The 15,727-nt window shown below is 44.5% G+C and overlaps 1 protein-coding gene across 11 annotated transcripts in view; it reads left to right on the top strand.

Moving 5' to 3' along the window:
- Positions 1–15,727, top strand: part of GFOD2 (Gfo/Idh/MocA-like oxidoreductase domain containing 2) — a 41,493-nt gene that overhangs the window by 22,979 nt on the left and 2,787 nt on the right. For 5 of the 11 annotated variants that reach the window (XM_061387628.1, XM_061387626.1, XM_061387627.1 and 2 more), the window contains exons 2-3: positions 1,419–1,506; positions 7,135–7,480. In XM_061387628.1, coding sequence (XP_061243612.1) covers positions 7,222–7,480 — 259 coding nt within the window. In that variant the 5' untranslated portion in view covers positions 1,419–1,506; positions 7,135–7,221. Of the gene's footprint in view, positions 1–1,418; positions 1,507–7,134; positions 7,481–10,509; positions 14,584–15,727 lie in introns of those variants that run through there. The other 6 variants (XM_061387624.1, XM_061387632.1, XM_061387634.1 and 3 more) reach the window with 2 other exon arrangements.

The following is a 15,727-nucleotide window of genomic DNA, read 5'->3' as shown; positions in this document are numbered from 1 at the left end:
AGAATGGAGTTTTAGCTTCAACATCAGTTCTTCCAATAAATATTCAGTACTGATTTCCTTCAGGATTGATTGATTTGATCTCCTTGCAGTCCAAGGGACTCTCAAGAGTCTTCTCCAACACCACAGTTCAAAAGCATCAATTCTTCAGCCCTCAGCTTTCTTTGTAGTCCAACTCTCACATCCATACATGACTATGGGAAAAACCATAGCTTTGACTAGACAGACCTTTGTTGGTAAGGTAATGTCTCTGCTTTTTAATATGCTGTCTAGGTTGGTCATAGCTTTTCTTCCAAGGAGTAAACATCTTTTAATTTCATGGCTGCAGTCACCATCTGCAGTGATTTTTGGAACCCCAAATAGCAAAGTCTGTCACTGTTTCCATTGTTTCTCCATCTATTTGCCATGAAGTGATAGGACTGGTTGTGTTGATCTTAGTTTTCTGAATGTTGAGTTTTAAGCCAACATTTTCACTCTCGTCTTTCACTTTCATCAAGAGGCTCTTTAGTTCTTCGCTTTCTGCCATAAGGGTAGTGACATCTGCGTATCTGATATAATCTGCATATCAGAATAAAATTGAGAGTCCACAAATAAACCCATATATTTATGATCAACTTATTTTCAGTAAAGGTACCAAGGTCATTCTGGCGGAAAAAAATACTTTCTTCAACAATTGGGGCTGGAACAAGTAGATAACCACATGTCAAAGAATAGTTAGGCCTCTGTACCTCCCAGTTCCTTCCTTCCCCTAATTTACTTTGTCTCCATGGATTTGCCGATTCTGAACATTGTATATAAATGGAGTCATATAATAATGGTCTTCTGTGACTAGCTTCTTTGACTCAGCATAATGTTTTCAAGGTTCATCTGTGTTGTAGCTTGTATCAGTACTTCATTAATTGTTGTGGCTGAATAGTACTACTTTATCAAATTTTGTTTACCCATTCAGCAGTTGATGGACATTTGGGTTGTTTCTACTTTTTGGCTGTTATGATTAATTCTCCTGTGAACATTCATGTACAAACTTACCATGTCAATAAGATCTAAAAGCCGCTCAATAAACAGCTGTTCCCCACTGTTTAATTTTCCCAGAAAGAAAAATTACACTCATCATCTGTTAACCTGAAGTGATTGTTTTCATTTTGAGTAACTATCTCCACAACTTTTCCCTGGTTTATAGCTAGTAATTTCACAGATCGTGCTTCATATTAGGTTTTCTAGGTATGTGTTTTGAAACTCATCTTATTTGGAGATAACCCTTGAAAGTGACCCTACACAAAACTAGACCTGTCTTGAGATTTCTGAATCTTGCAGGGCCTTGTAAGTCATACTGAAGCATCTGGACTTCATACTGAGTCCATTGGGAAGTCACTGAAATGTTCAAACAGGAAGGGAGTGATGTGATTCCATTTGCATTTTAGAAAAATGCCTTTGCAAAATGAGGAATGGATGAAGGAAGGAAAGGATGGAAGCAGGAGAGATCAAGTAGAAGGTTGTTGCATCATCCAGGTGAGTGGTGTTGGGGACTAGACTAGGGCAGTGGTCAAAGGGCTGTCAGGAAGAGGTGGGGGTGGATTTAAGAGATAATGAAGAGGGAGGATCATCAAGGCTTGATGATGAGTTACCTGTACAGGTGAGGGAATAAAGAGGTTGCAGATGGGTTGAAGAACCGAATTGATGATGGTGACATGCCATGAAATAGAAAATAGAGGAAGAAAATGTTTGAGGGAAGGTTTATGATAATTAAATGCAGACTATACACCAGACACTTTGTTAGGCACTTTTAACCAGATCTCATTTCATCTTCAAAAGACCCCTTGAGCTAAACAGCATTAGACCTGCTTTTCTAAGAAAAACGTTCATTCGGCTCAGAACTGGGGAGGCCAGGATTTGGACCCATAGATGCATTCTCTGTGTGTTCTCACTGTCTTTACTGCTTCTGTTCAGGTTTAGTCACGTGGGTTTTGTGGAGCTTAGAATACATGGTTATGTGCAGCTCTGGAGAGAAAGCTGGGGTTGTGCTTCAGATTTGAAAGTCACTGGTATGCTAATTAAAGCCTGGGACATGAGTAGTAAAAAAAGATGTATTTGGCAAAACTAATACAATATTGTAAAGTTTAAAAATAAAATAAAATTAAAAAAAACAAACAAACATGTAGAGCAAGAAGAGAAGAGGGCGCCTCTGACCGGATCTCAAGAACCTTACTGAAGGGGCAAGGGAGCCTGAAAGCTGCACCCAGAAATGAGCAGGAAGTGGGAGGGCATCATGGATGGGGAAGGAAGAGCTGTATGTATCCCTAGTGCTCACAATTGGGGAGTGAAGTAGTTGATTACTATGGATTTACAAAAGGAATGCCATGACTCTGATCTGGGAGGAGGAGCAAGTGAAGCAATGTTATGTGGATAAAAGTAGAACAGCACTTGGATAGTCAGCATTTGGATACAACTTTTCAAAAATTGTGATTTGCAGCATCAAAGATCAAAAAGTAGTCAGATTCATTTTTTAAAAAAAGATACTAGGTAGACTAAGGGACTGTTAGGTGTTTATAAAATTACTATTTAAAATGATACAGGAGTTTGGGAGTTCCCTGGTGGTCCAGTGGTTAAGACTTGGTGCTTGTATTGCCACAGGCCCCAGTTCAATCCCTGGTTGAGAAACGGAGATCCCGCAAGCCATGCAACACAGCCTAAATAAATAAGCAAAATTTAAAAATAATACTAAAAAGTAAATTAAATGGTGCAGGACCTGTGGGAAACAGTATGCCAGTTCCAAAACAGATTTACCGTATGATCCAGCAATTCCACCTCTGAGTATATACCCAAAAGAATCGAAAGCTGAGTCTGGAAGAGATACCTGCATACCCATGTTCACAGCAGCGTTATTCACAGTAGCTACCCAGGTGTCCATGGACAGGTGAATAGATAAGCAAAATATGGTACATGCATACAATGGAGTATTTTCAACCTCCAAAAAAGGAAGAAATTCTGACATAAGCTCACCATGGATGAACCTTGAGAACATGCTCAGTGAAGTAAGCCAGTCACAAAAGGACCAATGCTTTGTGATTCCACTTTATGAAGTACCTACTCAAAATAGTCAGATTCATAGAAACATGGTGGTTGCCAGGGGCTGCAGGGAAAGGTTGAAATGAGAAGTCACTGTTAATTGTTGAAATAAGAAGTCACTGTTGAAATGAGAAATCACTCTCTGTTAAGACAGAGTTTCGATTTTGCAAGGTGAAAGAGTTTTGGAAGTGGGTGATGGTGATGGTTATACAACAGTATGAAGGTACTTAATTCCACTGAACTGTACACTTAAAAATGGCTAACATAGTAAATTTTATGAGTATTTTATCACAATAAAATAAGAACCAAAAGAAAAAAGAAAGTGATGTGACATAGCCTCATCCCCACAGTCTGATTCAGTAGGTCTGGGGTCATCAGTGACCCCACACACAGCTAGAGTGGGACCACTGGTTTACTTGAGGGATTGCCTCAGAGGGAAACCTATTCCCTACACACATCAAAATCTCACTGTAATTTCCAAGCAGACTTTAGTTCAGTCGCTCAGTTGTGTCCAGCTCTTTGCGACCCCATGGACAGTAGCACACCAAGCTTCCCTGTCCATCATCAACTCCCAGAGCTTGCTCAAACTCATGTCCACTGAGACGGGATGCCATCCAACCATCTCATCCTCTGTCATCCCCTTCTCCTCCTGCCTCCAAAATTTTCCCAGCATCAGGATCTGATCCAATGAGTCAGTTCTTCGCATCAGGTGGCCAAAGTATTCAGCTTCAGCATCAGTCCTTCCAGTGAATATTCAGACTGATTTCCTTCGGGATTGACTGGTTTGATCTCCTTGCAGCCCAAGGGACTTTCAAGAGTCTTCTCCAACACCACAGTTCAGAAATATCAATTCTTCGATGCTCAGCTTTCTTTATAGTCCAACTTTCACATCCATACATTAATACTGGAAAAACCATAGCCTTGACTAGATAGACCTTTGTTGTCAAGTAACGTCTCTGCTTTTTAATATGCTGTCTAGGTTGGTCATAGCTTTTCTTCCAAGGAGCAAGCATCTTTTATTTTTTATTATTTTTTTTTGGAGCAAGCATCTTTTAATTTCATGGCTGCAGTCACCATCTGCAGTGATTTTGGAGCCCAAGAAAAGAAAGTCTGTCACTGTTTCCATTGTTTCCCCATCTATATCCCATGAAGTGATGGGACCGGATGCTATGATCTTCGTTTTTTGAATGTTGAGTTTTAAGCCAGCTTTTTCACTCTCATCTTTCACTTTCATCAAGAGGCTGTTTGGTTCTTCTTCACTTTCTGCCATAAGGGTGGTGTCATCTGTATATCTGAGGTTATTGATATTTCTCCCGCCAATCTTGATTTCAGCTTGTGCTTGGATTCCAGCCTGGGATTTTGCAAGATGTACTCTGCATATAAGTTAAATGAGCAAGGTGACCACATACAGGCTTGACATACTGCTTTCCCAATCTGGAACTAGTCCGATGTTCCATCTCCAGTTCTAAATGTTGCTTCTTGACCTGCATACAGATTTCTCAGGAGGCAGGTAAGGTGATCTGGTATTCCCATCTCTTGAAGAATTTTCCACAGTTTGTTGTGGTCCACACAGTCAAAGGCTTTGGCGTAGTCAATAAAGCAGAAGTAGATGTTTTTCTGGAACTCTCTTGCTTTTTTGATGATCCAGCAGATGTTGTCAGTTTGATCTCTGGTTCCTCTGCCTTTTCTAAATCCAGCTTGAACATCTGGAAGTTCACGATTCACGTATTGTTGAAGCCTGGTTTAAAGAATTTTGAGCATTACTTTGCTAGTGTGTGAGATGAGTGCAATTGTGCAGTAGTTTGAACATTCTTTGGCATTGCCTTTCTTTAGGATTGGAATTAAAACTGACCTTTTCCAGTCCTGTGGCCACTACCAACTTGTCCAAATTTGCTGGCATATTGAGTGCAGCACTTTACAGCATCATCTTTTAGGATTTGAAATAGCTCAACTGTAATTCCATCACCTCCACTAGCTTTGTAGTGATGCTTCCTAAGGCCCACTTAACTTTGCATTCCTGGATGTCTGGCTCTAGGTGAGTGATCATACCATTGTGATTATCTGGGTCATTAAGATCTCTTTTGTGTAGTTCTTCTGTGTATTCTTGCCACCTCCTCTTAATATTTTCTGCTTCTGTTAGGTCCATACCATTTCTGTCCTTTATTGAGCCCATCTTTGCATGAAATGTTCCCTTGGTATCTCTAATTGTCATGAAGAGCTCTCTAGTCTTTCCCATTCTATAATTTCCCTCTATTTCTTTACATAGATCACTGAGGAAGCCTTTCTTCTCTCTCCTTGCTATTCTTTGGAACTCTGGATTCAGATGGGTATATCTTTCCTTTTCTCCTTTGCCTTTAGCTTCTCTTCTTTTCTCAGCTATTTGTAAGGCCTCTTCAGACAACCATTTTGCCTTTTTGCATTTCTTTTTCTTGGGAATGATCTTGATCACTGCCTCCTGTACAGTGTCACTAACCTCCGTCCATAGTTCTTTAGGCACTCTATCAGGTCTAATCCCTTGACTCTATTTGTCACTTCCACTGTATAATCATAAGGGATTTGATTTAGGTCATACCCAAATGGTCTAGTGGGTTTCTCTACTTTCTTCAATTTAAGTCTGAATTTGTCAATAAGAAGTTCATGATCTGAGCCACAGTCAGCTCCCAGTCTTGTTTTTGCTGACTGTGTAAAGCTTCTCCATCTTCTGCTGCAAAGAATATAATCAGTCTGATTTCAGTATTGACCATCTGTTGATGTCCATAGCCTTCTATTCATGATTACTTGGATTACTGTGATATTGAATGATTTGCCTTGGAAACTAACAGAGATCATTCTGTCATTTTTGAGATCGCACCCAAGTACTGCATTGCATCCACATAATGCAGTACTTTATTCTTTATTTCATTTTACAACCCTTATGATCACAAGGAAAATGCTACAAAAAGTAAGACACATTCATTGTTGAAAATATGGCAAAGTTCAGAAAACAAAAATCATTCACAGTTCTATCAAGTTATAATCATTATTAAATTAGGTCCTTCAGTTACATCCTCTCTGTGGAGTATGGTTATTGATGTAGATATCCTTGTATATTCTCATACATATATACTTTTTTTGTGCTTTTTTTGGTTTGTTTTAGAGAATATTGATGTCATGCTTCACATATTGTTTTCCCCTTTTCAAGGAATACCTGGTGATGTCTTTCAGGTCACTGAGGGCCTTCTACTCATGATTTTCAGTGGCTCCATAGTGTTGTTGATCTAATCCACTACTGTTATTGAACATGTGTCTCATTTTCCAATTTTTCACTATCATAGTCAACATTGGCATGGACATTTTTATATAAAAATATCCTTGTAAATATCTTTGTTATCACTGCTGCTGCTGCCCGTTTGGTAGCTTTTTGTTGGTATTTTGGTTTCTAGTGAACATTTTCCTATGCTTGCTACCATAAACTGTTAAATCATAATGTGTATAGTACCTGGGCTTCCTGGGTAGCTCAAATGGTAAACAGTCTGCCTGCAATGAGGGAGACCTGGGTTGGAAAGATCCCCTGGAGAAGGGCATGGCAACACACTACAGTATTCTTGCATGGAAAATTCTATGGACAGAGGAACCTGGCAGGCTGTAGTCCATGGGGTCGCAAAGAGTCAGACATGACTGGGAGACTAACACTTCCACTTTCATAGCACCTAGGTAGTTCTCTTTTGTCTTTTAACTGTAATATAAAACACTCTTCTTTTCCTTTCTGTAATATAGTATCAGAGAACCATGAACTTGTACAGTTAAGGCCCCGAAGGTTAATGGTTTGAGCAGAGTCACACAGAAAATTAAGTATAGCAGGACAGGAATTTGAACACAGCTGTTCTCATATTTCATCTCTCCTCCTCCTAGTAGATAGATACTGTTAATATCCTGAGTCTCCACGGGAGAAGCTTCTGCAGCTTTCCCCTCTGGAGCAGTGTGTCTTTTGTCCTGTGTGGCAGAGAACTTGTTGCTTCCAAATCACCCCAGGAAATTGCCTCTGCTGAGCACGCCCTCCCCTAATCGCCAGTGTCCTGCTTGCTGTTCCAGGAGCCATGTGTGACCGAGACTGCGAGATAGTCGTGCTCATGCCGGAGACTCTGGTGAGGAGATGAGTTGGTGAACGGAGAAGGTGGCATGAAGATGCTTCCCGGCGTGGGTGTGTTTGGGACCGGCAGCTCCGCCCGTGTTCTGGTCCCACTGCTGCGGGCAGAGGGATTCACGGTGCAGGCCCTGTGGGGGAAGACCGAGGAGGAGGCCAAGCAGCTCGCTGAGGAGATGAACATTGCCTTCTACACCAGCCGGACTGACGACGTCTTGCTGCATCAAGACGTGGATCTGGTGTGCATCAACATGCCCCCTCCACTCACCCGGCAGATATCTGTGAAGGCTCTAGGTACGGGCAGATGGTGTCTCCCTCTCGGGGGTCCTTGAACATCCCTGCTCTCCTCTGGGCCTGGGTAGGCCCTCTTGGGCTTGGGTCTGGGACAACTCTCATCCCTGAAGCAGTGCTGAGGGAGGACACTTTGGGAGGCCTTATGGCTGCGGGAGGAAATGCCCCAATGTCTGGGAAAGACACAGCCTTCCCCACCTCCCATAAGTAAATCCCCAAGCAAAAATTAAGCAGATGCCTTCAGAGCTGGCCTGTCACAGGGGCTAGAGATGATACATTCAGGCATTGTAAAGTTCGCCTCTGTGAAATCAGAATCTAAAGACCTGGGCCCGGGGGAATTGGCTGTGATTGATGCGTTTGTTCTTCATTTCCATGGCATACAGCACCACAGAAAGGAGAAGGGGGTGTGTATCAAGGCTGCCATTTCCCATATTTTGTCAGTCCTTGACTAGACTGAGCACACACCCTTCCTGTCATGCTTTGCAATTGTGTACGCCAGAGTCAGGAAGGTTGTCCCAATCCGATGTATCTCCCCCGCAGGACCCACAGGTTGGCCTGCTCGCATCCCTGCTCCCTCTGGAAGCAGTGGGCCTAGCCACCTGCCCCAGCTGGGTGTGGTTTGGTGAACTGTTCTCCTGCAGTTCCTGTTGGGCTGCTCTTTCCTGTCGACAGTAGGAAAAATTCTCCTTTGTCTCACATGAATCAGAATCTAATTTAATAGGGAAACAAACCAGTCAATATTCATCCAGCAATTCTTTAAAAAAAAAAAAAAAAAACTCCTGTGTGCTAGACACTGACACGGTATCATTCTTGACATTCAGAACAGTGTTGAAATAGAGCTGTCTCTGCTTTCAGATTTCACAGTCCGATCAAAGAGACTAGAAGTAACAGTAACATTTACTGGCCAGGTAAATGAGAAAAGACTTAAGTAACAATTTGGGTAGCGTATAATTAATTGACAGAGTAATTGTTGTACATAAGGTGACAGGAGCCAGGTGCCCATCTCTGACCCTGAGGCTGACCGCCACTCCTCCTGGCCACCGCCATGGTGCAGGATCCAAGACTGTTTCTCTTTCCTGTAGTCTGAAGAGAGTGTCTGTCACCTCAACAAGCATCTGTCTGGTTGTTGATTTGGGGCATATAAGTTTTGACCAAAAATTATAGATGGTTTGTCTTTTCCAGAGGGCTCTCTCTGGGGGTGTTGTGACATTGGAGCTATTCACTGGCCCTAGATTTTTAGAGCAGATCATGCTCCCAGATTGAGTTTAGAAGTAGACTTAAGTCAGCACTTTAACAGAAGGCTGGTTCAAGGGAATCAAGCTACCATGGTCTCTTGACTTCTCACCGTTCCTTGTGGCATGAGTGCAGGTTGCTGAGGGTGTGTGTGGAGGCGGAGTTCTAGAGGCTCTCAGTCAGCTTCTTGAACTTTAGGGTTCCCACAGAGGCCATTTCCTAGCTGTGTAAGGAGAAAGAAGAGACCCAGAGTTCTTTGGGCACAAGCCTGCCGGGTGTTTTCCTCATACAGGAAAACACTGGACTTGGTCCGTTTAATACAAGCAGGAAGGACAGCTTCTGGGGTCTTGTATCCCAGCCCTCAGTGAAGTAAAACCATCAGCCCTGTCTCCATACCTCTGTTGTCAGCAGGGAGGAGGGTATGAATGCGGGTCCTTGGTCTGTTCTTGCAGGTACATGATCCCAGGGCCAAGGTGGTTGGGCTAAGAGAGCCATGTCGACTGGATGTGCCATCAGGCACTGCCCACTTAGGCCCCAAACGAGTCACTGAGCCTATTGCAACCATGAGGTTAACTCCCTGTGTGCTTGCTTTCTTTCTTTGTGAGAATTCTGACTTAACTTTCGCTCATACGGAAGAGGCCATGAGAACTGCTCTAGTTTTCCCAAATGACTGGATATGAATGCATAAACTGCTGTAGGCAGAACACCAAACTGACCTTGACATCAGACCCCACTTCTGGTCCTGTTTCTGTCCCTCTCAACCTCTGGAGGCCCCTGTGAAATGAAAGTATCATTCAGTCTTTCCAGCATGATATGACTGCCTCCGTATGCTGACCAAGAAAGACACTGGCATCGCGTTACAGGGGGAAGCCTGGATTTCCTATTGTCCCAAGTGGAAGAACAGATTTGTTTAAGTTAAATTCACATCAAAAATAAATAGTAGGAGTCTCCTCTGGGTGTTCACTAGGTAAATGTTCAGATGTTCATGAGTTGAATGTAGCTCAGAAATGAAACTTAGCATTCTAAGTCATCTCAAACGTGAAAAACTTTTCTGTGGGTTGGGGGACTGTGTTTAAGTTAATTCCTCAAAAGCAGGACCTGTTCTTTCTTCCTGTAATGTAAAGCCCTGGCAGTATCTGGTTCTTGTGCATCGTTTAGGTGAAGAACAGAATAGACACATTGATAGTTACAAAAATGCAGTGTATTTCAAAGGGCTCAGAGTCAGCGTTCCAGAACACCCCCACCGCTGTTCCACCTGTGTGTTCCCGTGTATGAGTCCCTCTATATATGCATGAAAGGATATTTTTCTGTTTTTCCCACCTACATGTCTTTTTTCTTTTTTACTCTTTCTGTTACAGGTGCTATGTCTTTTATGTTTCATTAAGGATATAAGCTTTAGGGACTTCGCTGACAGTCCAGTGGTTAGGACTCCATGCTTCTGCTGCAGGGGGCTTGAGTTCGCTCACTGGTCTGGGGAACTAAGGTCCCCGCATGGCCTGTTAATTAATTAATTTAAAGGATATAAGCTTTAGATCCTCAATCATTTTAGAACAAGGGGGGGGAAAGACATGTTTACTTAACAGGATAGCTGTTGAAGTACTCTAATTTTAGATAAGCTCTTCTAGATTTTGAACCCATGAGAAGTTAAATCATAATTGTCTCGAGTCTCTATTGAGTGAAGGATTCTTCTTGCATTGCCCAGCATGGGGAAAGGTTAAGTCAGAGAGATGAGAAGCAGTTAAGTGAGGCATGCAGCACCTGTCCCCATTTGTAGCTATAAAGCAAATCTATGACAGACTTTTCTTCTTCTAAAACTTTTGATGCCAGAGTACCGCTTTTTCTTCTTTTGAAATTCACAGGCATAAAGTCAGAAATGTTGGACCTGCAGGGACAATGGAGAGTATCTAGTCCAGCCTTTCTCAGAGATGCTGGGCCAGCAGCAGCAGCATCACCTGGGAAATTGTTATGAATCCAAATTCTGGGCCCCTTCCCAGACCTTCTAAATCTCAGCGGGTGAGGCCTACCAATTTTTGAACAAGCATTCTGGGTGATTCTGATCCACACTAAGGATTGCGAGCCACTGGTCTCATCCAACATCTTCATTTCCAGTTACAGAAGCCCAGGCCCAGAAACGTGTAAGGTCACAGCATCTCACTAAGACTTAGTGCTGTAGGCAAAATCGCATTTTCCTCAGCTTCTGAGATCACTGTGTTCTTATGTCATTTCTGAGGCCATAAGAGTGTTTCTTCCCTCATTCTTATTAGTTTTTTTCCTAACAAGTTTATAAGTTTTTTTCTAAAACTAATCCTTGGACTTACCCTCTAAAGATGTACTTTTCACTCCACATTTCTTTTCTATAGCTTCTTGCACGCATGCTTGCTAAGTGGCTTCAGTGATATCCAACTCTTTGCCCCCCAGTGGATGGTAGCCCACCAGCCTCCTCTGTCCATGGAATTCTCCAAGCAAGCATACTGGAGTGGGTTGCCATGCCCTCCTCCAAGGGGTCTTCTCCGACCCAGGGATCGAACCTGTGTCTCTTATGTCTCCTGCATTGGCAAGCAGGTTCTTTACTACTAGTGCCACCTGGGAAGCCCCTGTGGCATCTTACTTTCCACCTTTATTTGACTTTTCACTTTCTTCCACCTCAGATTTCACCCTTATGGCTTTCCCATGAATTCCTTAGAGGAGAAGGAGGGACTGTATATGTTTCCTTTCTCAATTTAGAAATGGTTCCAAACAATTTTAATGTACAAAGTGCCCCAGCATTTTTGCTACAGTTGAATGTTTTCCTAAGTCCATTGCTAGAAGGTAATTTTCTGTGCCTACTTCTTAGCACTTGTGGCTTCATTAGAAAAACACTGAGTGTGCCAGTCCTTTCCCCATGGGCTGTTGAGATAACAAGGACCATTCCTCAAGCAGCCTGACCCAGATAATTTACTCCCAAGAACACCAGGCCCTTGGGGTACCTTTTCTGGCCCCCAGTCCAGATCATGTCCCTGCTGTGGACTCTTATGTTAACATTTATATCATCTTCATTGCCTTGATCACAAGGCAGTTCTGCATGTATTCACATGATAATTTGATTCATGGCACTCTCTGCCACTGAAGTGTAGGTTGTCTGAAGGTAGCCATCATGCCTGATGTATTCCAGAGCTTGGCACCAGGCCCAGCACTCCGGTTGAATGATAGTGTCACAACTTCTGGCTGTACAAGCCCAGCCTGCTGGTGTGACCCAGGGAGCTGACAGGGGCCTGTGACCCAAGAGAGAGTGGGCTGTGGACAGCCGTGATTCTGTCTGGTGGCTTTCAAACTTTTTTTTTAAGTTCAGTTCAGTTCAGTCACTCAGTCGTGTCCGACTCTTTGCGACCCCATGAACCGCAGCATGCCAGGCCTCCCTGTCCATCACCAACTCCCAGAGTCCACCCAAACCCATGTCCATTGAGTTGGTAATGCCATCCAACCATCTCATCCTCTGTTGTCCCCTTCTCCTCCTGCCCTCAACCTTTCCCAGCATCAAGGTCTTTTCCAATCAGTCAGCTCTTCGCATCAGGTGGCCAAAGTATTGGAGTTTCAGCTTCAACATCAGTCCTTCCAGTGAACACCCAGGACTGATCTCCTTTAGGATGGACTGGTTGGATCTCCTTGCAGTCCAAGGGACTCTCAAGAGTCTACTCCAACACCACAGTTCAAAAGTATCAATTCTTCTGTGCTCAGCTTTCTTTATAGTACAACTCTCACATATTTTTCTAAGTAGCAGAACCTTTTTTGTTTTGTTTGTTTTTAAAGGCAGAATCCATGGATTTTGTAAAACATGAAAGTGGTGCTTTTTCTGGGGCTGCTCCTCCCCCCTGCTGTTTGAAATCACATGTCTAGTCCCACACCTCTAGAGAGAGGGGCAGTGGTGGTGTCCCAGAGCTGTCATGCATTACTGAGAAACAAAAAGTGGTCTGGGACAGCTTCTCGGGGGTCCTTCACTCCAGGGTTGTCTGGGGAGTGTGAGCCGGGAGAGGCTTGTTCAACCTCCAGATTTCATCTGAGCTAATGGCACTCAGCATCCATGCTTCCCCATTCCGTGGAGACAGAAAGTGACTTTCAGCTTCTCTAACCTCTCTTTCAACTTTCTAACAGGAAAGCTCGATAAACTTGGGTAAATATGTCTCTGGAGGCACCCTCAATACCTTCCTCAAGCTACACACCCTGTGGCCGGCAGAGGCCTGTTTCACTCCAGATGGCCTTTAGCCCCCACACTGGTTGTACTGCTGGGTCCCAAGTTCAGAAACCCCTGTCGTTCAGCCTCAGGAAGGCCTCTTCTCCTTCCCTGATTGCTCGTGGCATGAAACCAGAGATGCCTTTAGATTCTGGTTTTATCACCACCAGACTCTCAGCAGCCGTGTGAGTCCTTTTCCTCCCAGTCCGCCCCCTTTCCTCCCCAGCGTCCACCCCCCACCTCCCGCTGTGCACAGTCAAAGCAAGAAGCCTCTGGGTTGGCCAGAGAGGAAGCTCTCACATGGGGGATCTGAGAACCTAATTTCTCATGACTTCCCTCGTCAGCCACGTGTTCAGCAGCCAGGTGACCAGGTTCTCCCCCAGTATTGTGATTCTCCTGTCCCTAATCCTAAAACCCCTCAAGTATGGGGAAGGATTGGAGGCCCTCCAGGAGCAGACAGTGATAGCAGTCAGGGGCCACTCTCTCCGCAGGGCCCCTCTCCAGCTCCAGACCCCAGTACAAGGGCCTGTCCCCTTGCCCAGGCCCCCTGCTCTGTGCACACGGCTCCCTGCCTTGGGCGTGTGGCACTTGGCTAGCCGTTCTCCTGGTGGTCCTGCCAGTACCTGTTGTAAAGCTTTTGTTATTATTTGGAGAAGAACGAGAGATTTCAAGAGCTTTGTAAAGTGAGGAGATTGAATTACGTCACAGGCGCCTGATCTACATGTGCTCCTCCTTGCCACAGCACTGGGAGTTCACACCCGAGAATTCTGTCTGGGTAGATGGCGAAGGCCATGTGGGGTTCTCAAGGGTCAGGGTGGCGGAGAGAGGGCAGGAAGTGAGGGGAGCTTGGAAGGACTGGCCAAAGGCACGAGATTATCCACTGTGGGCTTTGTCAGGATGTGAGCTTCTGAAGGGCTGGGCTGGACTTAGCTCTCTGAGAGGCCTGGTACACAGTACATTGAATAAGAAACTTGTCTGTGTTCATGTTGATGTTTAAATACCTTTTTAAAAATTAAAATTTCAAAATATTGAACATCAGTATTATTGGCCTAGAAAATGTAGCTTCTGTGTGAGTCATAAAATCTAGGTCACAGTGGGCCCTTTTTTCCTGTATTTATGACATCTGCTGAGTCTCCCATGGTGATGGTTATAAACTGTACCAATGACAGAGCTGGGCTGGCCATTTACATATACCGCCTCATTTGACTTACTCTTCTCTCCTACCCTGCATGGTAAATGTGACTCTCCTTCTACAGCGTGGTAAACCAGAACCCAGAGAGGTTCAGAAATGTCCCAGGTCATGCAGCAATCAAGTGAGAGAACCAGACTTTGAACCCCAGTGTCTGGGTCCAAAGCGTGGACTGCCCTTTCTGGACAGTCAGCTGTCCTGGGTCCCTATTGTTTCTACTGCAAGGTGACCAGCTGAGTTCCCCCCGAGCCTGTGTGAATGGAATCCAGATTCATCAGAAGGTACACCCTGTAGTGGGCCACCAGAAATTATCTGTGTCCCAGCCATTCCCTCTCTGAAAACACTGAGAAAACTTTTCAGGGGACCAAGGGAATGACCCCAGAGTTACTGGAGATACACATACCTGGAGAAAGCATAATCTTGATCTGGCTGCCCCAAGATACAAGTGTCCAGGCTTGGAGACTGCTCTGCCAACCGGTAAGTGCCTATGCAGTGGGAGAGTGGAGCCTGGATGGCACTGGAGGAGAAGCCTGAATGTGAACATTGTTCCAGGAGAGTAAGCAGCAAGAGAGATTCCAGCCCAAGACTGTGTCCTGAGCACAGTGGCTAGGCCTGGCCCTGCCTGTCCATCGTCTCTGTTTAGCAATCAGCGCCTCTCCCCAGCCACCAGGTCTTCGTGTAAGAAGCAGCCCTCTTCTCATATTCAGTGGCTCAAGCAGAATGAACAGGAGAGGGACCACGGGAAGCAAAGGGATCAAAAAGAAAACTTTAGAGGGGCGTACAAAGCATGTATGTATGACCTTGTGGGTAGGCAACTGTAAGAACTCTGGCTCATTCTGAATGAGGTGAGAAGCCAGCAGAGGGTTTGATGCAGCACAGAGATATGATCTGATCCATCTCAAATTTCAACAGTTTCCCTGGCTTCTGTGTTAAGAAAAAACTGAGGGAAACCAGTTACGTTGCCATGGCAATAATCCAGGTGAAAAAGAGTGGTGACTTGGATGAGGCAGGTGGCAGTGCTGGTAGTGAGAACTGGTGAGATCCTGGAAGTAGTTTGAAAGCCAAGCCAACAGGATTTATTGATGATTGAAAGTGGGATGTGAGAGTGATTTCAGTGATTTTGTTTTGAAAAACTAGAGTGGCATCGCCATTGTCTGAGATGGAGAAACTCAAGGACAAGATTCCATCCCCACTCCTACTCTTGACCTTCAGTGTCTTTGTGAGAGATGCTACCAGCTCTCTATCCCATTTCCTCCGTTGCTTATAGACCCCGTGTAATCCCTCCAGCTGGTTTCCTGGTATGCACTCAGGGCTTTAGGAATCCCAGCTCCTGGGCCTTTCCTGCCTCAGTGCCTTTGCACATGCAGTTCCCTGCCTGGATGTCCTTTCCCGCTTAGGGGAACATCTCCCTGGAACATCTGCATCCTTAAGGATAACCCCTTCCCTTATCCTGCCATTTGTACCAGACCCTTGAGCTTGTTCCCTCAAGAAGCCCATGACTTCTTGGAGGAATTGAGGAGGTAGGGTTTGAGTCACACCCCAAGGACAGTGTCTGTGGAATGAGTAATGGAATAACTGGATATCTTCACCCTTCCCAGCTTGCTGTACCCCAAAACTATGT

The sequence above is a fragment of the Bos javanicus genome, chromosome 18 (genome assembly GCF_032452875.1).
Source record: "Bos javanicus breed banteng chromosome 18, ARS-OSU_banteng_1.0, whole genome shotgun sequence".
Lineage (NCBI taxonomy): Eukaryota > Metazoa > Chordata > Mammalia > Artiodactyla > Bovidae > Bos > Bos javanicus.
This window is presented reverse-complemented; position numbering and strand designations above follow the sequence as displayed.